Source organism: Dromiciops gliroides, chromosome 2 (genome assembly GCF_019393635.1).
Source record: "Dromiciops gliroides isolate mDroGli1 chromosome 2, mDroGli1.pri, whole genome shotgun sequence".
In the NCBI taxonomy this organism is placed as follows: domain Eukaryota; kingdom Metazoa; phylum Chordata; class Mammalia; order Microbiotheria; family Microbiotheriidae; genus Dromiciops; species Dromiciops gliroides.
Genome location: NC_057862.1, coordinates 548649804 through 548676118, shown reverse-complemented (window position 1 = coordinate 548676118; position 26315 = coordinate 548649804). Strand labels below are relative to the sequence as shown.

At 38.0% G+C, this 26315-nt stretch overlaps 1 protein-coding gene across 2 annotated transcripts in view; it reads left to right on the top strand.

Moving 5' to 3' along the window:
* The window catches only part of BUB1 (BUB1 mitotic checkpoint serine/threonine kinase), a 59487-nt gene that overhangs the window by 11594 nt on the left and 21578 nt on the right, over positions 1 to 26315 (top strand). The window contains exons 2-16 of one of the 2 annotated variants that reach the window (XM_043986106.1): positions 269 to 328; positions 409 to 547; positions 1549 to 1745; positions 4109 to 4152; positions 5271 to 5362; positions 6082 to 6134; positions 6225 to 6409; positions 8322 to 8473; positions 10229 to 10617; positions 13431 to 13486; positions 14764 to 14889; positions 14982 to 15092; positions 16667 to 16763; positions 17820 to 17901; positions 20908 to 21082. In XM_043986106.1, the coding sequence (XP_043842041.1) occupies positions 269 to 328; positions 409 to 547; positions 1549 to 1745; positions 4109 to 4152; positions 5271 to 5362; positions 6082 to 6134; positions 6225 to 6409; positions 8322 to 8473; positions 10229 to 10617; positions 13431 to 13486; positions 14764 to 14889; positions 14982 to 15092; positions 16667 to 16763; positions 17820 to 17901; positions 20908 to 21082 (1958 nt within the window). The remainder of the gene's footprint in view (positions 1 to 268; positions 329 to 408; positions 548 to 1548; positions 1746 to 4108; positions 4153 to 5270; positions 5363 to 6081; positions 6135 to 6224; positions 6410 to 8321; positions 8474 to 10228; positions 10618 to 13430; positions 13487 to 14763; positions 14890 to 14981; positions 15093 to 16666; positions 16764 to 17819; positions 17902 to 20907; positions 21083 to 26315) is intronic. The other variant, XM_043986107.1, reaches the window with a different exon arrangement.

Below are 26315 nucleotides of genomic sequence, written 5' to 3'. Positions count from 1 at the left end.
CCCAAATCAAAATAAATTCCCACAGAGGGAATAAAGCAGAAAAGAGGCATTGTTTTTTCCTGGAGTACAAACCTGAATCAAAACACAAATTGTCACACTCAACATTTTAATTTCAAATCAATACTTTCTCATTGAATATTAATTTTTAAACTTGCATTTCAAGGTATACTGCACAAAATCAGAATGTGCTTTTTTTTGCTTTCTTTAGCCCACAATTATAACTTGTTTTCATCATTATCTCCCCCATCCCCCCCTTTTTTTTTTTCAGAATGTTTGAAGCCCATGTACAAAGTTATAGTGGAGATGATCCACTTGATCTGTGGGACAGGTTAGTATTCAGTTTATTTTTACCTTTTAAAAAGAAACAAACATCAGCCTTAAGCATTTTTCCAAATACTCTTGTTCCAGATATGTACAGTGGGCAGAGGAGAATTTTGCTCAAAACACAGAATTTTTGTCAACACTCCTAGAACGATTAGTCAAGACATTTTTGGATAAGAAGAGGTACTACAGTGATCCAAGGTTCATTAATTGCTGTGTAAAATTTGTGAGTATGTTTTTAAAGTTTCATTAAAACAAACATGTCAAGATATTTAATCATAATGCTTAAAATTCTAAAATTGTTTTTAACAAGACTTTTTTATCTTTATTATCTATTTTATCTTTTTTTATCTCCAATCTTTTTCTCTCAATTGTGCATAGCAATAGAGAATATTATAACTACTGAATAAAATTCATTAAATAAAAAGAAGACTTGTTGGAGGGAAGTTGGATGGGAAGAAAAACTGCACTATCAGTGGAGAGAATGTGTCTGAACGTAAATATAATTGAGACTATGAGAGTCAGTTAAAAACCTATGACTAAGGTTAGAAAAGATTAGGGGTGGATTAGAAGGTGAGGTAAAACCAAAACTTCTATAAATGGTTTAGGTCAGAACATTCTGGACCCAAGACCATGGGAAGAAGATTGGCAGAGGGCTTAGTAGGTTTTTTGGTTGTGGAATAAAAGAAGTGGTATATCAGGAATAGACCTAGTAAAATTAAATCAGTCATAAGGAGCCTATCTAAGAAGTCAAAGTGAAACACTTCAAACCCTTGAGTTTAGAATGGCAAAGACTAATCAGAGACATGATCGGAATTTTTCAATATTTTGAAATGCATTAATAAGAGATTATACCCTTGTTTACGAAATCCCAGGATACTAGGACTGGGCAAAAAAATTTTGAAATTTGACAGAGGAAATTAAAGTACTACTTCATTCACATAGTAGGTAATAAACTTGTGGGACTCATCTCAAAGACTTAGTATAAGGAAGAATTAGAAATAGCCTAAAGATGGTAGAACCAGAAGTGGCAGCTAAGGACACCTTGGGTATAGTGACCTTTTAAGGTTGACATTAGAGGACAACTATGCCTTTCTACAGCAGAACACTTAGGGTTTCTGGCAGCAATATCAGGCAAAAAAATAGAGCCTTGGGTTTTACCTGGCATAGTAATTCTGGTGTTATTGTGAAGTATCTGTAGGTCATGTTTTCTTTTGCTTTCTCTAGGCTGAATTTAACAGTGAACCTCATCAATTTTATGAATTTATACACAGCCAAGGGATTGGTATCAGGTCATCTGCTCTGTATTTAGCTTGGGCTCAGCACCTTGAAGTCCAAGGAGATCTACAGCATGCCAATGCTGTTTTTCACAAAGGAATTCAAAACCAGGCGGAACCTACAGAAATATTGCATCAACAGTACAGGTAGTTTATCACATTTCTAAATCTGCTTTAGTTAAGCAGTATTCTTGATAGTACTGTTCTTCACATTATGCAACACTGTACTCATTCTTGACAAATAAATATTGCCTAAACATCTCAAACCTAGCTGTTGCTTATAAATTGGATTTACTCTCTTCTCTTAGCTATGGATAATAAGTTATGGAGTGAGCTGTTTGAGCAATTGTCAAGGGCAGAATTTTGTTTCTTTGTTTGTTTGTTTTTGTTTTGTGAGGCAATTGGGGTTAAGTGACTTGCCCAGGGTCACATAGCTAGTAAGTGTTAAGTGTCTGAGGCCAAATTTGAACTCAGGTACTTCTGACTCCAGGGCCAGTGCTCTATCCACTGTGCCACCTAGTTACCCCCTACAAGAAGGCATGATTTTTTTTTTTTTGGTGAGGCAATTGGGGTTAAGTGACTTGCCCAGGGTCACACAGCTAATAAGTGTCAAGTGTCTAAGGCCAGATTTGAACCCAGATCCTCCTGACTCTAGGGCCGGTGCTCTATCCACTGCACCACCTAGCTGCCCCTCAAGGGCAGAATTTTAAGCACTCAGAAGTCACTTTTAAAAAATCATTCCCCAAAAGAATGAGGTAGGGGGAAATGGCCAAGATTACAACAGCCCTTTTAAGTACTTTTTCATATGCCTAAGAATTTTGAGAATAGTTTATGAATGTATCAAGAGGATACTTGGGGCAGCTAGGTGGCACAGTGGATAAAGCACTGGCCCTGGATTCAGGAGTACCTGAGTTCAAATCCGGCCTCAGTCACTTGGCTCTTACTAGCTGTGTGACCTTGGGCAAGTCACTTAACCCCCATTGACCCGGGGGGGGGGGGGGGGGGGGGAAGAGTATGCTTGACCAAAGCATGAGAAGGGAACTTTTGCAGACAGTTCTACAACAGACACATATTAATGTTCCCACAACTGACTTGGAGTTTTAGAGAATACAATAAATATCCTGCTATGTTTAGCATTGATAACAAAAAGACATTTAACCCAAAGAGCAAGATACATTCTTAAGTGTTCTTCAGGAGTGTCTCTCTGACATGTGCTTCAGTTATATAAAATTCCCTGATGCAACGTGAAATGTTCAACAGTAAGTGAAACCCCAAATGAGGAAATCTGCTTTCTAAAAGTCAAGTTACATGCTGTAAGGAAAATCCAAATAGAAGGGAAATTCCCTTTAAGCAGTCCTGTAGATATTCATTTATGGATGATAAGTTGATTACCTGAAGCATTAGGTCTTCTTAGGTGAGATCTAGTCTTTCAAAGGGAATCTACTTTAACCTTACTCATTGGAAAAACCTATGTTTCCAAGATTGTAATATAAAGTAGTTGCTGAATCCTGTGAAGTAGTTGATCAGCACATAACTTGGGTAGGAGCTAAAGATGGCCACTAAGGTGGGTCCAAATTGAGCAAGCAGAGAGGAGGATGATAGATTACTTTGGGGTGACAGTGTAGACTATCCAGTGATCCCCTGAGCTGCTTGTCACTACATATACTTAGCTTTTTAACACCAGTATTCTTGGGGTGAGTCTACGTGGCTACAAATGATATGGTGTAACCATATCAAACAATTCAGTATTTCAAGTGGACCAAAAAATAGTGAGGTGAAATAAGTAGCCTGCAGCCTATCTGCAATGATAACTTGTATGCAAAAAGTTAACTGTCTTTCAGCTCTCAATCTATGATCATATAAGTAACAAAAAAAGATATCAAGAGTGTGTATGATTAGAAAAGAATATTTGGCTAGTTGTGTAGCAAGGATGAAGAGGTATAAAAGTTGTATGAATAGCCTAGATGCTGAACCACTAATCAAACTATTAAAAAAAATCAGAGGAAGACCTGTAGCACTTTAGATAGATTCCTTTGGGCCAATTTTATAGAAAGGCATTGCCAAGACTTGCATAGGATGAAGTATGGAGAGGCTGCAGTCTTTATTGGTGGAGAGGGCACTCATAGTGAAAAGACCCATTAAGGGCACCATTAACCTATATGGTATAATGAACATTTGTAAAGTTTGCAAAGCAAACCCTAAAATTTCTTGTCATATTAATTTACATGGATTTATCAGTGCCTTAATAGGTTTATTTCTGTTTCCTTTTCCTTTTTTTTTTTTTGCGGGGCAATGGGGGTTAAGTGACTTGCCCAGGGTCACACAGCTAGTAAGTGTGAAGTGTCTGAGGCCAGATTTGAACTCAAGTTCTCCTGAATCCAGGGCCAGTGCTTTATCCACTGTGCCATCTAGCTGCCCCCTCATTTTCCTTTTAACAAAAATATATGTACAAAAGTGACATCTACTTTTAGTTGAATTTTATTCTTAATTCCTACTCCCTTTTAATTTAGTTTATTCCAGAACCGATTCACTGGAACACATTTGCCAACTCAAGGTAAGATTACATTTTCCTAAATTGAAGTTGTTATTAGTTTAGACACAAATAGTCCTTAATACCTAGAATTCTATCCTAGACAATATAGGAGGATACAAGGTAAATATAGATTCTTTCCCCATAGACAGTATTCTTTAAGAGAAGGGAATATGTTCAGCATGTGGGAAGAGGTTTTTAGCTATGAAGAGGGTAGGGAATGGGGTACCACTACCATACAGGTAAGCCAGCCCTGCCAGGGAGTGGGCTTAGTTCTCCTGCTTTTCATAGTTTTCTTCTTTCTTCTACTTCTAAATCCATAGATTGTCAAAAGGCTCACAAGTTGGGTTTGGTTGGTTGGTTGGTTGGTTTTTCACAACAGTCATTTGTCCATATCAATTTGTCCCTTAATTCAAGGCTTGCCTGCATTTATTTTATATATTTCATGGTGGTAGGCATCTAGTAATTCCTTGGTAAATAATTATTGGATTGAATATCCCTCCAAGATGATTCCTCAAAAAATGTGTAAAAAAAGATCCCTCAAATGAAAATAGTCTAGGTTTGTGGGTTCAAACTTTTTAAAAATTCCATACTGTTTCTGAAATTTCAAATATTTATTGTGCAGAGAAATGTGCTAAGTGCTAGAAAGGATCCAATCCAACACACATTTGTTAAACACCTGTGACAAATATTTATTTTATTAAACAGGACTATGTGAGGTGCTACAGAACATACAAAAAGAATCAGCTACAATTAGATTGATAAACTTGTTTGGTTCAAATGAAATACTAAATTATCTATGTTTAATGCTACTTAGTAATGAATAAATTCTTTCCTCCTAGAAAAGACCACATTTCAACAACAGTTTCAAAATGGTCTTCTTGTTAGTTGACTTTACTAGAATTTTAAAAAACTACATTATTCCCCTGCAATGATTAGAACTGATTAGAAAAAAGTATCTAGTAAGCATTCACTAAATAATGATAGTAGTTATACAGCTTGTGACTATATATAAACAATATGTGACTAATTTTTGACCTTTATCAAATTTATTGTAGATATAGCTGTAATCTTTTGTTTCATAGCTTTACTTCTTATGCGTTTTTATTTGACTAATCATTTCTTCATTTCTTTTTCTTCAGAACCCCTTCGCAATTCTCAAATTTTAAATCAAATGACAACAAAAAGATCACTTCAAGGAAATGGTGACCCTGCTTGCATTCCTAAAAGTCAGGTAGCTGAAAAAGAATAGTTGTAGAAACTCTAGGGATGACTCTAGTATTGCCCAAAGTTGGCCATTGGTCACTTAATAGAATTTAGGATAGAAAAATCAAGTAGACATTTGAGAATTTTTGTCTTAAAGTGCAGTTTTAAGATGTAGCTAATTAAAAGTTCATTAGCATTCTGAGTTACATGTCAAAAATTATTTTATAATTATAAAATATCCTTTAAGGTTGGTAAAAATCTGCCACAGAAAATGTAGTTATTATCAGATTTTGGGGGAGAGTACTTAATCCACCAAGTAAAGACAACAAGTTTATACTACAGTCTGATCGGTATCTGTGTCAAATTTATTATCCTTGGTTTTTTGGTGGTTTGGGTTTGTTTTGTTTTAATTTGACACTGTTGTAATAGACCATTGCCAGTAATGTGTATTGATGGATGTCTCAAGACAATGTAGTACCCATCTCCCACATCAAGTGATGTATTGGATTAATTTCATTTTATATCTGGCTTCCTGATTGCCAGTATCACAAGTGTCCCTTTATTGCAGGGTAAACACATTGAGTAGAAACCTCAAAAATAAGTGATAACATATATTTGCACATGTACTTGGTTTCAAAAAAAAGGTACTTGCTTTTTTGTTAACAGTTTCAGTTAGACAGAGTTAATTAGGTAAAAATGTATTTTAATGCAGAGTCCATTGCATTTTTTGCTGACTTTTTTTTTTAGGGTTCAGTTCCTTCTGCTGTGCAGTCATCTACTCAGAGTAAAGACTCAAAAATGCAAGTACAGTCCATTCATAAATAATTAGTTTGCTTTAAAGAGCAGAATGAAATATACAGTAGTAAATGTATGTGCCATGTCTATTACAGAGAACAACGTATCATCATTTCTAAATCAGGCTATTCAGTCCAGCAATCTTCTTTAGCATCCAACAGTGATATCAAGCAGATCTGTATGTACTGCAAAGATAAACTCATCTGTGGAGATTCAGAATTATCCTTTGAGGAACTGAGAGCTCAGAAGCACCAGCAAATGAGAAAACAAAAAGAATGGGGTATTTATGATTGTGCTTTGTATTTGACTTCTGATTCCTTTTCTGAGGGGCTGTGTGATTCAGCTTATATTGCATGATAGCCATCTTTAGGAGAATTCGCAGAGAGGAGCTCTCAGTTACTGTCAAGAGAGCCGAAGAGTATTCCCCAAATCCTAACAAGATGAGTAGCTAAGGGCTTATTATGAAATTCTGGCAAATCCTAAGTCAAATGAAGTGAATTTCTTCTCACATAGTTCACTGTTATAGACCGAGTACATTGCTTTGACCTTAGTCAATTAAACACTAGCCCTAAACTAGATTAAGTTGTCATGTCACCACATTGGCTATAGCTTTCTCATCTCCGTTGTTTTAAATCTGAGAAATCTGTTTAAATCTAAGAGAGCTGTCTGAGAAATCTCCTTTGTTTTAAATCTGTGCTTCTGTCATAAGTAATCTTAATATCATAGCGGATTCTTGCCTAGCATAATGGTAACAACAAGTGACTTGTGGCTTTCATAGCTTCCCCACATTCTTCCTATATACTGCCATCTTTAGTTTGAAAAGAGAGTTACTTGGACGTGGACAAGCCCAGTCTGAGACCCATCATGTCCAAGATTTTAATCAAAATCTCTTAACCTTTCTCTGTGTAATTGATGTAATATTTGCTTCTTAGGGTTTGACATGTTCTGTCTTTTATCTTTTGTTGCCCTGTCAGCTGCATCTGTGATACTCTATGTATAGTAGTCTTTCCCTCATAATACAGAAACCTTACATAGGATTTTCATGTGTTTGGAATTTATTGTGATAACATGAATTTTGGAGGAAGGAAAATAAACCTATTCAGATTTCAGTGACCACTGAACATGTGAATCAGTTGGATTCCATCCACTGTGTTCTGGTTTTTCCTTCCCATCTCTCTCCCCAGCCCACCCCACCTCCCACCAAATCATCTCTACTTCTTAATCAGTAATCAGCAACATTAAGTGAGCACAGACTGTGGAGAGCAAAAATGTATTTTTATAAGTAAAACGACTTGAGAGGCAGTGTGGTCTACTGGCCAAAAGGCCCGTCTTGGGGTCAAGAAGACCTAAGTAGAAAGACCTTCCTCTGACACCTACAAACACTGTAACCAAAAGAGGCATCATGTAATTTGTCAGGGCTCCAGGCAGCTGTCTTAAGATGATCAGTTACAGAACATAGTGATCTACAATTGGTAGAAGAAGTTTCCATGTTCAAAGTTCCCTGAAGCAGATGAAATCATGGGTCCAGAACCCCCTCCCCCAAACACCCAGACTATGTTGTCATTACAAGAGGACTGAGCTACATGCTCCATTCAGTTGGATTCACAGCTACAAAACTGGGCTGTAGATAGTTGCATTCCATGTGGTAATGACTCAATGTTGATTGCCATTTGAGAAATGAATCTAGACTGATCTTTTAATGCACGTTACCATATTTCCTTTTAACTCCTATGGAGGAGTCAGTCTCACTAAGTATCTCAAGAACTTGCTAGGTTTATATGTTGGGCTTCCAGTGACTATTCTTAAATTGATCCAGATTTGTTGCTAGAAACTTTAGTACAGATTGGGGGTGTGTGTGTGTGTGTGTGTGTGTGTGTGTGTGTGTGTGTGTGTGTGTGTGTGTGTGTGTGTGTGTGTGTGTAAAATAAGATTAAGAGGCTCTGGGCCTAAAAGATACTGCTGGGGTAGACCAACAAAGTTGTAATGAAAATTTCAAAAACAGTGTTTTAGTAGTATCATATTCCTCAGACCGTTGGTATGCTCTGTTAGCAGAAATCTCAGCATTAAGTATAGAAATTACTACAGCTTTAAAAAAAAAAAAGTTCTGAAAATCACCTTTGAACATATACAAATGTGTCATAAGAACTTCATCTTGCTTATAAAGCTTTAAATTAATGTATTTATACACCTAGTGAACGAAGACAAAGAATATTTAAAAAGGAAAGAAGCTGATGCTTTTGAGGAGCAGCTTTTAAAACAGAAAATGGATGAACTTCACAAGCAGTTGGCTGAAGTGATGAAGACATCACAGGGAAATGCAGTTACTCTCCAGGGTAGATCTGAGGTAAATTCAACTGGGCAAATATTAACAGCCTATTATAGATGAGGCCCTGGGGGTATAATGACAAAAAATGAAAGCACCCCTGCCCTCCACCTTAAACTGTACAGGGCAGAAATGAGTGGGCTATGCATGTGCACAGATGAATGATTAAGTATCATAAAGAGGGAATTTGGGGCCAGAAAAGCACTGACAGCTTTAGGCTGGGAGAATTTGGAGAAAGCTTCAAAAGGAGCTGACATCTGGACTAAGCTATGAAGGAAGAAAATGATTCTTTAAAAGTAGACAAGAAGGCATTGGGAGGTACTGTTCTCTGCCACCCTCCCCACCCCTAATTATAAATGGTCACACTATTCCATGTCAAAGACTGAGCCTTCTCCTAAAACCAAAATTGGTCTTTAGTGCCTAAAGAGCTACTTTATTCTCCCTATTCTAACATTTGCTCGCTCTGTTTTGTTGGTTAGTAGCTTTCAGTTATTAAAATATTTTTAATCCAACATGCCAGCTAGACTTCTTTTCTGTTTCAGCATTAATTATGTCACAATTTAACAAGAGGCCAAGTACCAAGATAGCAGTGGCTATAATTTCTTCTGAAATCCTAAGCAAACTGTAAGAGTAACAAAGGGCATTTAGACTCTATTTTCACATGTAGTTGAACCTAAAATCTCTGTAACTTCTACAGTTGAGGCAATGCAGCATAATGGAGAGTCCTGGGCTTAGAGTCAGGGAGACTTGGGTTTAAACCTGGCCTCTGAAACTTAATAACTCTGTGACCCTGGGCAAATAACTTAACCTCTGTGTGCTTTAAGCAACTCTCTAGGACTTACCTGCAAAGTTCCCCCACACTATCAAATTCTAGATTCTTCTTATATTCACATATAGGCTGTTCATAGATGGTTAAAGCTGGCATGGATCCTAATCCAACCTACTCATTTTGCAGTTATGGAAATTGAGGCACCCTGGAGGGGGTCAAGTAATCTGCCCAAGGTCACATGACTTTTAGAAGTAGGATTCAAGCCAAGTCTTATACTTTTGACTGTAGTTCAATTTGCTTTTTACTAACCATAGTACAAGACAGTTAAAATAAGCGTTCTCTTATCCAAGTCTGTTTGCCAGTAGAAACAATCTTGGACTTATGAGTCATCCTACTTTTGTACTTCAGCATATTTCTTATTTATCGGGAAGACAAATAATATTAAGATAGCCAACTCTTAACAAAATATCTACACCTTCCTATATACACACATGTTGTATAGTTTTGTTTCATTTTCCCCCCCAAAGTCAATTTATCAATCAAGCACCTACTATGTGGAATTACTAATGAAATAATCTGAACAGAACAATTTCTTTTCTTCCTAAACTGAAAGGGAGTTCACTAGTAAAAAAAAGATTGATTGTCAGGTGTCACTGATTAAGAAGATGTCAAAGGTATACCCATACAGGGAGAAGGGGAGAAGGCTATTCTATGTTAGTTCCTTCCAAAATCATCCAAACCCTTTCTTGCCAAGAGCTGTTCCCATTTCCTCGGAGATTTATACATTGTAGAATTCAAGCCAGTGACAGTCACAAATGTTAATAACTAATATAGCAAAATTAGAATTCTCCAAGTCCAAGTTAAAAACACCAACAAAGAAAAATCAGGAAGTGAAAGTATCCACTAGCCGGAGGCATTTGCTCCAAGGGAATAGACACTCTTTACAAGATTGAAGTTACCCCTTAGTAATTTTGAACTTAATTGCCTTTTTCAATTCCCTTTAAAAGGCTCATCCAGCATGTGTGAGGTCAAGTGCAGGCTTGCCACAAGAACCAACTGGACCTTATCAAGCCAGAAATCAACAGCCTTCGGTTAATATAAGAGACCAACAGCTAATGGTGCCTCCTGTTGTACCACTCCCACCAAAGACTACTCCTGCTACCTCAGTGTTACCAAGGGTCAGCCAAAGCATTCCCTGCCCCACATCTCTGAGGCACCAGCCAGGAGCAGACTTTCCATTTGCAGTATGCAGAAAGGATGCCAATGAAGTTCAAGAAAACCCTGCGGAGGGACAACACTATCACCCTGTACGAGCCGACAACAGCAATGTGAATATTATGCCTGATCCTTTTCAGCAGCACTCAGTGTCTTCTCATGAACTGGAATTTAAAGAACCGTATGTATAAAATAGCCTTTTTACTTTTCACATTTATATAAATAACTAGATTATTCTAAAACTGCCCCCAACTTCCAAGATTTACTCTACTCTAAAAGAAGCATAGTATTTGCTGCATTTCATGGTTCCCTTTAGAATCCAACTTTTTCCCCATATGAAAACTCAGCTTGATACTTCTCGATATTTAAATTATCTTTGCTCGCCAGTCTTAAACTTGGACATGTAGGGATAATTGTTAAACCAGACAAAGTCTCTGATACACAATCTCTTCATACATGTTTCCTTCAGTCTCCCCGGGGAATTGTGTGAGATTAATATCTAAGATGCTCACTGCCAAAGTAAAACCATATAATATCTTGGAAATTTTAATTTTGAAAGATTTTACAAGTTGGTGTTTTTAACTCACACTTTTTGCAAATTCTAATTTTTACTGTATTCGTTATTGAAATCTGTGATTGTCATTTGGTTTCAATCCTACATTGTATATATCTCTGAGGAAATGGGGACAGCTCTTGGCAAGAAGGGGAAGAGAGAGACCAGAATCCTTAATCTCTCATAGAACATGCCAGTCTCTCTTTTCTGTAACCTCAATAATGCTTGCTGGCACTTCACCAATTCCATTCTCTCCCACCACATTAAGCATATGCCTCATAGCTGCACCTTTTTTTTCAATCAGTTCAAGCCAAAAGAATTTTTGAGACTAGCAATTAAAGGAAAGAAGGTACCAAAAACCCCTCTAAGTTTAAAGAGAATAATCTGATTATAACCCAAGAATCTTTTCTTAATTTTTTTATACTAACCTCAGAGTCTGGCCCCTGCTCCCACATTACTAACATCAGGCTTCTCTATGTGGAGCTTCGAGCTTGCCTGGAAAATGACTTTGTGGCACATCTGCCTCCTAGCTTTACTCTCACAGGACTGACTGGCCTGTTCATCAAGGCTTGTACTATGTAGAATGGCTTTATCCCTAAAATTTCCTTCAGTTATAGTTTCCAGGGATCATTATACCTCTACACTAGCAGAACTGCCCAGTGTCTTCCTCATCAGCCCAAAGTGACTGGTGCCACAGCATTCCTCCCCCTATATCAAGGGAATGTATCATTTTTAGACATCAGTTTAAAGTTACATACAGCAAACTATATTCCTTCCACAGACTAGGACAGAAGATGAGTGGAAGGAAAATGTAATAGCCCATACTTGAACAGTAACTCCCTTTATGACATACTTTAAGTCCATTAAGCCTTAATTTGAATGCCTCTTGGGATGTAGAACCTAGTAATTCCTAAGTTAACTTCTATATAGTTTTGTTTTAGAGTTTTTCTAGAAATCAAAACAAGGTCTGCCTCTTGAACTTCTATGCCTTGTGTTACTAGTTCAGCTGTCTTGGGTAAAGCAGAGCAAGCCTAAACTCTCTTTTACAGAATAGCTCCTTAAATATATAAAGACAACTCCTGTTTCATTCACTCCCAAGGTTCTTTCTTCTCCAAACTATATCACCTCATTTCCTTCAGTTGAAGTTCCCATGACATTTCTTCACATTTTCACTCTAAAACTCTAAAGACAGATCATGTCTGTCTGGAGTGGTATCTATTTCTTCACATTGAAAGTAGGTAGTATGTGTCCTTTATTCTTAGCAGTTGCTTGGTACTATTTAAGTCAAATCATCTACCTCTAATATATTGGAAATAATCTGGACAAATATGTTAAGTGCCATTTTTGTCTCCAGTTCATATTTGTTTTTTTTTTTTGGTTTGTTTTGTTTTTGGTGAGGCAATTGGGGTTAAGTGACTTGCCCAAGGTCACACAGCTAGTAAGTGTTAAGTGTCTGAAGTCAGATTTGAACTCAGGTCCTCCTGAGTCCAGGGCCAGTGCTCTATCCACTGCGCCACCTAGCTGCCCCCATATTTGTTTTTAAAATCTGTAAAAGATAACCAGAAAATTAGGAAAGGCATCCAAAAAACTTGTAAATGACATAATAGGGAACTCAATTCACTGAACAACTAAAAACTTGCCAATTCCTCTGTATGGTTAATACATTTAGTTACATTGGAATATATTTTTATTAAAAGGTTGGGTTGTTTTATTTTTTCCTTCTCTTGATGTAAATCAATCTTTTGTGAATGTACTTAATCATTTTGGGTTAGGAAAGTGTTCTTATTACCAAACTATTCCTGGTTCTGGAAGTATCATTGGAATCGGCATAGGTGATGCTTTATTGCTGGTTTTGAGGCTAGCATTTAATACCTGTTTCATGGGGCATATGACTGAGAGACATAGAACACAAAAGTCTCCAAAGACTTGAAAATAAATTTCACATGGAGGACAATGAAGAGGCACACAGCAGCTGTGAGCAGGCTGCAATACATAACTCATAATGTCATCACGGAAATAGATGATAGGAAGAGAAATGAGAGGTAATCTTTGGACAGCCCAAGTGTTCCCCTCTCATCCTTGCAGGGTCAGGAGAAAGGAAGGCCTCTAGCACATGAATATACCTTCTGTGACAGATTTACATGAGAACACATACAGAATAGGCATTGGTGGGTTTCAGTCTGCACTATTTGAGGAAATATTCAAATTTATATCAAACATCCATTTGAGTATTTAATACTGGGCATTTTCCTTTGAGATAAAACGTATCTATTGATCCAGGTATATCCTCGAGTGTTTAAAAAATTCCATCTCTGGTTTGGAACCAAGAATGGCTGAAAGAAGAGGAGTTGATTATTGTCTGACTTCTTTCTTGAGGATTTACTTAGTATAATAACTGCCTATTCTCCAGGTAACTATTGTTTTTTTCCTTTTTCCACTAGATATGTGAATAAAAATACGTTTGAATCAAAGCTATATAGTGGACCACAGGTGAAAGGTAATTACCCATATAATCAAGTTTACTTATGAAGAGTGATTCCCATTTCATTTTTGATTGCAAAATACCTAGGTCTGTTTTGTTGCAATGGAAAAAGTAGCCTCTATCCTTCAGGAAGCCTGGGGCTTAGATATAATCTACTCATAATATAGGGGCTGCTTAAAACTTACTGTATTTTTTTGTTGGTCGTTATTGTAGCTCTTTGAACACAAGATAAATTTTGCACATATTAATGTGCAAGATGGCAAAGTACCCTTTCCCCTCTTTGTCCCCAGGGCCTAGAACATTCTCTTTCTTTATCTCCATGACTTAGCACCACTAGCTCCTTTCAACGTTCAATTCAAGTGTCACCACCTTGAATAAACCTTTTCTGATTTCCCCAATTAAATATTCTCCACTTTCCACATATCCTGTAGTCCTCTGTTTGCCGATGTGTGTGTGTGTGTGTGTGTGTGTGTGTGTGTGTGTGTGTGCATGCTGTATGCCCTCAGAGGGATGTAAGCTCCTTGAATGCAGGGAGTACCTCATTTTTCTATTTGCCAGGCCCCTCACACAGGGCCTGCATGTCTTGGTGCTTAATAAGTGCTCTTTGTATGATGCATGAGAGAGCACTAGGTGAGAGGCCTCACTTGCTTGCTGTAATCATTAGCAAGTTGTTAAACTTCTCTGTACTTTAATATCCTTATCTACAAAACAGAGTTTATATCCCAGTAATGATGTAAGGATAAAATAAGATTCATCTTAGACTGAGGTTGTCAAAGCCAAGGGTGGCCTTTGAACCACCCTTATTGGTGAGGAAACTCAAAATAGGTAAGAGATGTGCCCAAAATTATGTAACAAGCAGTGACAAAGAAGAGACTAGAGCACAGATGTCCAAGTTCTTGACCCAGTGATTTTTCCTCTGTGAAAGTACCTTGAAGAAAAAAGTGCTCCCTAAATGAAGGTGGTGGTATGATTGTTAGAAATATATTATTGAAAATATGATAATAAGGCGGGCAGTTAGATGGTGCCGTGGGTAAGGCACCAGCCTTGGATTCAGGAGGACCTGAGTTCAAATGTGGCCTTAGACACTTGACACTTACCAGCTGTGTGACCCCAGGCAAGTCACTTAATCCTCATTGCCCTGCAAAAAAAAAGAAAGAAAATATGAGAATAAGTAACTGAAAATGAGAATAAAATTTACCTAGTAGTAGTAAAATCTTTCCTGAAAATTTTGATTTCCCTTTACGGTTCTGGTACTATTCTGACACTACATTTTCTTAAACAATTTATATCAGCTGAAACACCTTCACTTTTTGGTGTAAATGCTTCTCATGTAACACCCAACACATCAGCAGGAATGATTCAGGCTACACCATCAAGAGTCCAGCCTTCACCCACAGTTCACACCAAAGAAGCTCTAGGTAAGGGGCCTTTTATTCTATGTTTTACCATGGGTTGATGAAACTTCTTCAGCAATCATATTTTGAATGGACTTTTCTTCTCTTCTTTTAAGGTTTAATAATGAATATGTTTCAGGAAACTTCACATCCTGAAGTTTCTGTTGAAGAAGATAAACATTTCTCTCTGAATCAAGATGATGATGTATTTAAGGACAATCCCCAAAGTAATGACTTCCTTCCTTCATTTTCATCACATACATATTGATTGAGCTCACACTGCATCAAGGTTTATGGGGCACATCAAGAATTATAAAGACATGGTCCCCAGCCTGGGTGGGATTACAGTCTAGTTGGTGAAAAATGGCATAACAGTAGGCAGTATAGGAGGCTGCTAGGTGGCACGGTGGATAGAACACTGGGCCTAGAGTCAGGAAGACCTGAATTCAAAACCGGCATCAGACACTTAATAGCTATGTGAACCTGGGCAAGTCACTTAATCTCTGTTTGCCTTAATCCTCTGGAAACAGAAATGGCAAACCACTCAATGTCTGCCTAAAAATTCCCATGGACAGTATGAACCCAGGGGTCACAGAGTCAGACACAACTGAAAGACTGGATATCAACAGTGGACCATATGATTAAATGACAAAGAGACAGTGCTAAAGGAGTTTAAAAAGGGAGAGAGCACAGTGGGTGGTTGGGGTGACTAGCAAAGGCTTCACAGTGAAGGTCAAGCTTGAGGTGGGTCTCCAAAAACAAAAAGAGGGACCTTCTGGGCTTGGAAAATGTGGAGCATTAGATCAAATGCTGATAATGATGCTCATTGCCTGTGTGACTCTGGGCAAGACACTTAAATTTCCTAAGCCTGTTTCCTCAAGATGAAGGGGGGTCAGACTAATCTCTGAGGTCCCTTCCAGCTCTATGATCTTATGAGTAAAGGTTCAAAGGGAGAGTAAATAGAATTGACCATAGGACATTTTCTTCATTAACAGAAAAGGCTGAAAAGTAGGGTTGGGGGATCACATTGGTCCAGAGCAGAGACATGAATGTCAGGGTGAAGAGTTTATGGCTTTTTTTTATAGTCAGTAACAGAGTAAAATGATGAAAATAGTATATTAGATTAATTGAGTGGTGATTTTGGAGAATTAATTAGAATAGAGAAAGACTAGAGGAAGACCCCTTAGGAGACTTGTGGTCATCTAGACATAAAGTAATAAGAGCCTGATCACGTGAGCTCTCAGTGGAAAAGAAAAGGAAAAGGTAGAAATGACCTGCTGACTAATTAAACATGGGTAGAGAAGATATTAGAAATGATTGAGGTTTGGGACCAGGGTGGTTAGAAGAGTGCCAGGACCATCAACAGAAAAGGGGAACATAGAACCAGTTTTGGAGGAAAGATGATGAGTTGAAAACAAAACTAAACATATCTAAGATGTTAGCCACTGTCAAATATTAATCAAAAATGAATAAAAGAATATATTTTAATAGTCATTTTACAATTTAGAATAATTTCTATGTATAGATTATATAAAATAATTATTTAATAGTAATTTTATAAAAATTATGTATGCATCTTTTTAAGGTACATTTGTATTTGAAAGAAACTTATAAACATCTGAATGTATTTTTTTATAAGAATAAAACCTAGACTGGTTATCTAAACATTTGAAAAGGTGATATTGTTACTTCGGTTTTAGAAACCAGAAAACCTAATTGGTTTTTCATTAATAAACAAAGTGTAACTTAAAATATGTCATTTTTATAACATCAATATTGATCACATTTAACTGTCTTGCAGAGACGATACAGCCCCTGGGAGCTTGGGGAGTTAATGATGTCCCTTCTGTGTCACCTGCTTTTTCCATTTTTGAAGATGGAAGTAAAGAAAACGTTGGGTAAAACCACATAGTTACAATAATATTTGGGGTTAGGGAATGGAACATTACATATTCCTATGGGATCAAAAGATGAAGAGGTGTAAGGAGTCTTAGCACTCATCTTGCCTAACCCTTACCTTGAGACAGTACGTACGGTATGGGAGGGTGGGGTAGGGGGAGTGCTAGATTTGGAATCAAAGGACCTGAGTTCACATTCAAGGCTAGCTCCTTTCTACCTGTGTGACCTTGGGCAGTCATTTAAACTATCAGGGCCTCCGTTTCCTCATTTATTAAAAAAGGAATTTGGACTGGTACCTTTTCTGCCCCTAATCTATGAACTGATGATATTATAGTTGAGAAAACTGAGGACCAAAGGAGTTAAATAACTTGCTTAAAAACATTTGGATAGTATAGAACATAAGGTATATAATCATCCCTTGTTCTAAGTAACATTAAATATATAAAATTAGGGCTCACTCATTTCAAAAGTGGAAAATGGTTTTACATTATTGAAGCTTCAAAGATAAGCCATTTTCTAAGCAGGGGATATTGTTATTCTTCACTAGTAGATGGCAGCTGATTGTCTAGCCTAGTGCCATTAATTGAATGAAAATTCTCTTATGGAAATATAATGAAGAAATAGGGAATTCAAGACATGGTAGAAAAATAGGACTTGGAAAGGCTACAGAAAATTCTTTGAAAGAAAAAATTAACTGCTAGATTGGGCGGGGATGGCAGGGGGGAGCATGATTTCCAGTTTGCCACCAGACCTTTTCCATTTGTGCCAGAAGTTTGAGTGGAGTATGTAAGATTCCCTGATCCATCCATCCAGGCTAATAAATCTCTAATTTTACAGCAAAAATCAGTCAAATTAGTTTGTTTTATCTAGTTTTGCATGAATGCATCTATTTCACTGAGTAAAAGGTGTCTGTACTGATAGAATCTCACCTAACAAGGTAACTGATTTTTTTTTTCTGTCACTGTCATCTTTTCAGCTTATTCTGTCTTGTTCACAGATTTGACTTTTTCTTTGCCACTGTCAAATTTGCTTAAAAGACTACCAATCTTTTCTAGATTAACACAGCCCAAAAACAAAACCACAGGTATCAGATTCTTTGGTGAGCGACCTACAAGCAGATCTGCTTCCAAACCAAATGTAAGTATAGTGGGAAGAAAGTTAGCATTCAAGAACCCTAATGAGTTTGAAGTTGTTCAGTCCCTCTGCCACATCCAGTAAGGTGACCATAATACTTATTCATTCATTCATTTCTTTGAAAAAAAGGCTTACTAAGCAGATGAGAAGAAGCTAGGGGAAAGATTTCAAGAGGAGATGACTATGGGATTTCGGTGTTGAAGAGAGGTGAAGGAATGGAATGGGAACAAAGATCGAAGTAGAGGAATTAGCCTGAAGAGTCCCTTCCTGGAACTGAGAAAAAGGAGGAGCAAGGAAATGGTGCTACTGAGAGGTCCTGAGAAACAAAGTTTTGGGAATGAGGGAGTTCCTGTATTCTGGCATCAATCTTCTCATTAAAATTAGAGGCTAGGGGGCAGCTAGGTGGCACAGTGGACAAAGCACCAGCCCTGGATTCAGGAAGACCTGAGTTCAAATCCGGCCTCAGACACTTGACACCAGCTGTATGACCCTGGGCAAGTCACTTAACCCTCATTGCCCCACCCCACCCCCCCAAAAAAATAGAGGTTTAGAAGGAAGGTGAGCGTGAGTGGAAAAGAAGGAAAGGTTTATATAGATAATATGGGCTCTGAGAAAGAGGATTAATGGGAGTAGAGCAAAAGAATTGTCAAGTATCATCAAGAGCCAGGCTGGGATTACCTCATTTATAGTGGGCTTCCTGTGTTTTCTCCAGCACTGTTTAGCAGCCCTGAAATGCAAAATGAAAAACTAAATGGTGAATTCACAAGTGTTTTGATAATTTAAAAAGGATATATGTGAAAGAATTTTTGAAGGCATATACAGATGTAAGTTATTTTAGAACATCCATTTAGGAATGAGATTCTTAAGACTTTGAGATTTAAAGTGAGTGAAATTATAGCGATTTACAAATATGAGGAAATGTCTAATGCACTGTAGTGGCTTTAACTTATCTCTTCAAATATCTTGTGAAATAACGAAGAGTATCTGTTCACAGTTCATATGCATGGATAGGTAGACAGACAGACAGACAGACAGACAGATAGATAGATAGATAGATAGATAATTTGAAGGCTAAGAAGTAATAAATCCAATTGGCAGAATTTAGTTTAAATAACCTTAAATGAATGAGGGAAAAAACCCGGTTTCCTTCTCCACAGCAGGACCTAAGGAAAGCTTTTTCTACCCTTCCTCCATATTAAAGTTCTGGGAGGTTGTTGAGTTCAAATAAACTTAGAGAGTGAAAAATAAGGCTTCAGCTTTGAAGTTGAAAGGGAAAATACAAAATTAGGAATAAACCAAAATTACCAAACATCAACCAAATTCAATACATGTGGTACATGAATAACATAAAAGTCATTGCTACTTTTAACCAGTACACACCCTTAGTTATTGGCCCTTTGGTCTTTTTATATCGTCGTCTTCAGGAATCACATCCACTTCTATGGTTTCAACTATCACTTCCAAATCTCTATTACTAGGCCTGACTTTTCTTCCCAGCTCCAGTCTCTATTTTCTAGTTGCCTGCTGTACCCCATCCTGGTACCCACCAATAGCAAAAAATGTAATAGTTCCAAAACCAAACTTATTTTCCTCAGGCCCCAAGCTGCCTCTCATTCTGTCTTCCCTCCTTCTCTCAGTGGTTTTACCATTCTTCTAGTCATCCATGTTCTAACTTCTACCTTTCGGGGGGGGGGGGGTGGTAGGGGGGAACTCTTCATGTCCTGTATCTGTCTAATCATTTATAAAGACCTATAGTCTTCAACACCACAATTTCTTTAATACTTTTCCTTCCATTTCTATTCATCTAGTTCAGGTTTCTTATTAGTTTTCATTTGGATGTCAAAAAATTCCTAACTGCTCTTCCTTTCTCTAGTACCTCCCCCTTCTGCTCTGTTTTATACACCCTTGCCAGATCAGTTTTTCTAAGGAATAGATCTAATGATATCTCTCCCCTACTCAGCCTTAAATGGCCCGTAGAATGAAATAGAAACTCATTTGACTGGCATTCAATGGCCCCCTGTAATATGGCCTCAGCTTCTCTCTCAGCCTGCCACTTCTAACCTATATGCATCCTCCATTGTAACCAAAGTGGTCTATTTGCTGTTCCTCAAATGTGCCTTCTATTTCTGTCTCTCCATAGTTCAGCTCAAACTTTTCCTTCTGCTTAGAATGCCTCACCAGCCTTCCACCCCTGATCCATTTCTTCCTATCAACATTTTTAGGTCGATCTCAAATGTCTGTCCTTAGTGACATCTTTCCAGATTCTTTCTCTTTCTCCCTACCACCACTAAAAGAAAACCAAAAAACAGAAAAACATCCTCTTTAAATGCCCCCCCCACCCTGTAATTGGATCTATACTCTCCTTAATGACACTTATCTCTGAGTACAATGGGGGTATGATGTTTGTTAGGCACTTTATAAATCTTAAGGTGCTACAAATGTGAGCTGTGACTATTGGCACTATAGTTATTTGTGTATTTGCCTTACCCACCTCTACCAGATTTCAGGTTCTTTGGTTGGGTACTCTTTTTTACTATCTTTCAAAGTGCTTTGTACATAGTCGATCCTTGATAAATACAAATTGAATTGTATTGAATTCTCCCTCCATTCCTTCTTCATCCTCCCTGCCCGGTATGCCAGTTTGCTAGCAGGGTGGTACTATACCCTTAGAACATCCCAGCCTGAAAACACATTGCTGAATCCTCTTCTGATATTTTCTATTCTGTTGTTTGTGGTCTTAGCTAATCTCTACTGTATTCATTCTGGCAAGCTCTGACCTTTTTCTTAGAAACATACCAGTTAATTACTTGAATTTTATACAATACCTTAAAAAAACAAAAATCACAACTGTAGGAAGACCCATTATTGGCTACTCTTAGCTGCATTTGGCAGCTGTTAATATGAATTACCTTTGATTCTTGCGGTTTGTACATCTTAAAAAGCTATCAAAACTTAAAATGTCATTGGGAATGAGAAGGTTGTTACTTTTTAATATTTCTTGTGTTCTAGGAAGGATTTCAGGCAACAGAGCCCTTGGATGACTGTACTGTATGGGGTGTTCGTTATAATAAAACGTTGGGACCCAGTCCTAATAGCACAAGAGATTTTATATCCGCTGCACATCTTGCTTCTACACCATTTAACAAAATTTCCATGGATGCATGGCAGGCCCTGGAGGACAAAGGTGGGTGTTACTATAAAATTTTGGTGTCTTTGTGAATCACTGTTGATACATTAGTGTTCTGACTGGAAGTCTTCAATAGGAACTTTGTGCATTGTAAGGAAGAAACTCAATGAACTTCCTTTTCTTTTCACTTTACTTCATTGTATCATCTTGCATCTCTTTCTACCTGTCTGTCTCTGTGCGTGTGCATGTGTACATGTGTGTGTGCATGTATGTGTGTGTGTGTGTATGTGTATGAACTTGTAAGTTAAAATTTTACACACACAGATGGATAGATAGTTCTGACATTCATTGGGTTTTCTTGCTTTTTTGAGATGTAATATCTTAGGTTGCCAACAAAATAGAGATCTGTAAGTAGCAATTGAAGTCGTGTGTATCATCTTTTGGCCCAGCTGTATCAGACAGTTGTGCACACAGTTTGTTCACTTTTCCCAGACTGCTTAACAAGTAACAATAGCTGTGATCATCACAGCGAAGTGGAAGCAGCATTGCCTACAAATTCAAGAGAAGACCTAGGTCTGAGTCCTTGCTCTGAAGCAGCCTCAGCTTCCATAACATCTTCCACCCACTCTCCCTGTGTCCCATATTTGTGATGAATCCCTCCTCCCCTCCACCTCTTAGAAGGCCCAGCTTTGCCTAAAGCTCACTTCATGCACAACTTCCCACATGGAGTCTTTCCTGATCCCTCCCTCCCTCCAGAATGACTTTGTATTTACTTTGTACTTGTTTTGTATATTCTATGCAATGCTTTTCCCCATTAGGATAGAAGTTCCATAGGGAAAGGGCTATTTGTTCATCTTTTGGCCCAGCACTCACTAAATGTTTGCTGTGATTTGATTGAATCGATGAACTGTCCTGTCCCATGGCCAACAACTAAAGTAACTATCCCGTATCCACGCCATTGCTGGAATCCATGTCCTTCTCACCTTTCCGCCTCAGAATTCTGAGCTTCCTGCAAGGTTCAGCTCCAGAGCCTCTGCATGAAGGCCCTCTTGATTCCCTCCCCAAGCAAATGGCATTGTATTTACCTTCTGCACATTTGGTAGGGAGGCCTGCTGTGTGTCTGTGTACACGATGTATTTGTATATGTTGTTTTCCCTGCTAGTGTGTAAGGCCCTGGAGGTCATCCAGGGAACAGGCATTTTATTTCTGTCTTGTATGCTGTGTCTGCTACACAGCAGATACTGGGGGATGACTTTTATAAGAACTACACTTTGTGTCCTTCCCATATTATAACCTGCACAAGCAACTTTCTTTAATTTATTTAAATTTCAGTCTTTAAAATGTCTTCCTGACTTGTCAAAACTAGGTAATTATAAAAGTATATTTATTCAATAAATATAACAGTTGATTTCAAATTCTTGGAAAAGTGTCTACAATAGAGATGATACTGAGAACAGCAGGCAGCAGGGTAGGGATAGAAGGAACTAACTGTTCTCTCTTTCATCTGTTTCTTTGAAGGCTATTTAAGGGTGCCGACTCTGTGCCTTATGCTTGGATGCTTTATTGATATCTCAGTGTTAATCATTCCTCTCTACAAAGATCGTTACTTATTTGAATTAAAAGCAGATTTTCATTAAGTTTGCCATCTAAACTCAAAGAATCGTTAGCTTTTCATTACCATCTCACAGAAATCTTCTTTCGTGCATGCAACTTCAGTGATTTACCCATACCCTATAGTCAAAGCTTTTTTGTCTTGACACATCACTTTTTATCAGCAGTAGGTAGATAAAGCAATAGTGTAAGACCTGCCAAGAGAATTTCAGTCAGATCCCTAGACCAAGGTATATTTTTTTTTTGGTGGGGCAATGGGGGTTAAGTGACTTGCCCAGCTAGGGTCACACAGCTAGTACGTGTCAAGTGTCTGAGGCCAGATTTGAACTCAGGTCCTCCTGAATCCAGAGCTAATGCCACCTAACTGCCCCCTAAGGTATATTTTAATAGGGGTTCAGTACCTCTTCATCCCATTTGTTTAAAGTCATGATTACTGATCAAAGAATGAGAAAACATAATCCCTAGCTTATGAACTTGTAAGTTAAAATTTTACTTACTTTTTTTTAAAAAGAAAATTTCAATAAAATGGTAAAAAGGTCAAGTATTAAGGCAAACTTGTTACAGAGTTCATTAAACAAAGTTCTCAAAGCTATTTTTAAAGGAACTCTAGCTGTAACGATTGGAATGACGCCACCTGCTGGATACTTACTGTAGAAGAGTTCTGCCCATGAAGCGAAGGTCTTTGAGGGCAAGACCAGGAGTCTTTTTCTTTGGCGGGAGGAAGTGACGCGGACTAGTGGGAGGAGGAAGGAAGAGACTGGCGCTCAGTCTGGGGCTCTTTCCTGAGGACGCTGGCGGAGAAGGGAGCTAGAAATGTGCTCTCCCTTTAATAGATAGGAATCTAGGCCTTTCTCTCTCTCTTTACCAAATTCTTATTCTCCTTAATAAATGCTTAAAAGTCTAACTCTTGCTAAAGCTTATAATTTATTGGCGACCACTCATTAGATATTTTAGACAGTTTAGCTAGAATTTTAACCCTTAACATAGCTCAAATAGTAATTTTTCTCCCCAGAATCAATATTGTCATTTCTGTTTGCCATTTCAACTCCATAAACTTAAGCAGTGCTCTTCATAGTATGAAAAATACATAGGGATGATCTAGTACCTTCTCTGTAGGTCCCTATCTCTGCTAGAAGCTAATCAGTAGAAGTAACTCTGGTTTGAAACAGCCATGTGCTTTGGGTTATAGCATCACCATTGATATTCAGTGGTAGCATTTTCAGGGATCCATTAAAATGTTGCTTCTTCCTTAATCATCCACTGGGAAGTGAGCCTTCCTTTCTTAGCACTCCTGTGGCACTAAGTGTATACCATTCATTTGGCATTTATCACATATTACCTTGTATTGTCATTTGTCTTACCTTCCCATGTACTTTAATCAAGGATATGGTTTATACTTATTTGTATCCTTTTATTGCCATATATGTTGGCCCCAAGCTGAGAGGCATCATCACACAGGACAGTGGGTCTTGGAGTGTGATCTGAAGACTCCTGGAATACCTGAGACCCTTTCAGAGGGTCTACAAGATCAAAACTTTGCATAATAATACCAAGATATGATATAAAACAGTGTTACTCTTCTCACTAAGTTTCTTTTTGTTTGTTTTAGAATGTAGTTATTTTTCACAAAATGTTATTTATATGAACATGGTGGTTTGTCATTTTAATAAATTAATTTTTTAAAAATGTATCAGTTTTAATTTCTAACATGGTAAGTATCAGTAGATATAATCCACATAATCAAAAGCACTTTGGGCTTCAATAATTTTAAGAGTGTTAAGGCATCCTGAGACCAACAAGTTTGAGGCTAGTTGGAGTAACGGATAGAGAACCAACATCAGAGTCATGAAGGCCTGGGTTCAAATCCAGCCTTAGACATATATTGGCTTCGTGACTCTGGACATGTCATTTCACATCTCAGTGTCCCCCATTCCACTCTCTAAGACTTACGTTCAGAACACTTGCTAATCTCCAGTGGTAGAGAGCTTCCTTACTAGGAGTTCCCTATACCAATGAAATAATAGACATTATACATTGATATGCAAAAAAAACTGCGTTAACCTCCTTCACCCTATACCCAATCAATATAACCAAGTCATGTTGATTCTAAAGCTGTTAGATTTATCTATATCTTCATCTGCTGATACCATCCTAGAACAGACCCTTATTACTACCCACTTGGATAATAACTGCCTAGCAGGTCAGTTCTCCATTATTTACATCTGCCAGTCTATCCTTCATACAATCTCCCTTATCTAAAGATTAGATTTGATCTATAAGTATTAAGGGCCTAGTATGTGCCAAAAGTTGTGTGAAGTGCTGGACATACAGATAAAAAAGTGAACAGTCAGGGCAGCTAGATGGCGCAGTGAATAAAGCACCAGCCCTGGATTCAGGAGGACCCAAGTTCAAATCCAGTCTCAGACACTTACTAGCTATGTGACCTTGGGCAAGTCACTTAATCCTCACTGCCCCACAAAAAACAAACAAAAGAAAGTGAATAGTCCCTGCCCTTGAGGAGCCCAACATTCTTCTAGCGTCACTCCTCTGCTCAATAGGTGACAACTCCCCTTTATTCAAAATCTTCAGGCTTTCCCTGCTGCCTGCTGAATCAAATTCAGATTCCTTTTTCTGGTATTCAAGGCTCTCCACAATTTGGCACTATCTTACCTTTCCAGTCTTTTCATTAATTCCATATACTCAACATCCCTGCAGAACCAAACTACTTTTTGCCCTCAGACATACCTTATACATTCTTATGAGATCATCACCCCTCTTTTAAGGTCAACTCAAATGACTTTCAGAAAGTCTTGTCTCATTTTTCTTCCCCGTTAATAATGACTCTACTGGGGGCAGCTGGGTGGTACAGTGGATAAAGCACCAGCCCTGGATTCAGGAGGACCTGAGTTCGAATCCGGCCTCAAACACTTGACAACTTACTAGCTGTGTGACCTTGGGCAAGTCACTTAACCCCCATTGCCCTGCACCCCCACCCCCCAAATGACTCTATTTCTTAGACCTACCATTTTGTAGTTCACTGAAAAAAAATACATAATAGTATGTTTTATGGAGAGTAGCTGCTCGTGGAGGCAGGCAGGTCTGGGTTTGTGTTTTGGCCCTGGCACATTCTGACTATTTGATGCTGGTCAAATAATTTAATTTTTCAGTGCCCCCCAGCTAATACTAACCCAAATGGACCCTAATTCCAACTCTGCCTCTGACTCTATGGCTTTAAGTTATTGAGAAAGATGTCAGTCTACATTGTAAAGGGAGTTTCCTTATTTGGAGCTCCCAACACTCATGAAATCATAGGTCTGGTCCAAAAAAATGTTTTGTGTCTTTTCTCCTCAATTAGACTGTAAGGTCTGAGAGACAAAGGCTATCAAAAGTATATACCACAATGTTCTATAAACAGGAAGTGCTTAATAAATGTTTGTTGAATTAATGGCTTCATATACTTCCTTCTTCTAGTGTTCCTATATAACTTGCCAACCTGGAGTCAGGAAGACTCTTTCTGAGTTCAAATCTGGCCTCATACACTTTCTAGCTATGTGACCCTGGGCAAGTCACTTTACCCTATTGGCTTCAGTTTCCTCATCTATAAAATGAGCAGAAGAAGGAAATGGCAAAACCCCTCCAGTATCTTTGCCAAGAAAACCCCAAGTGGGGTCATTATAAG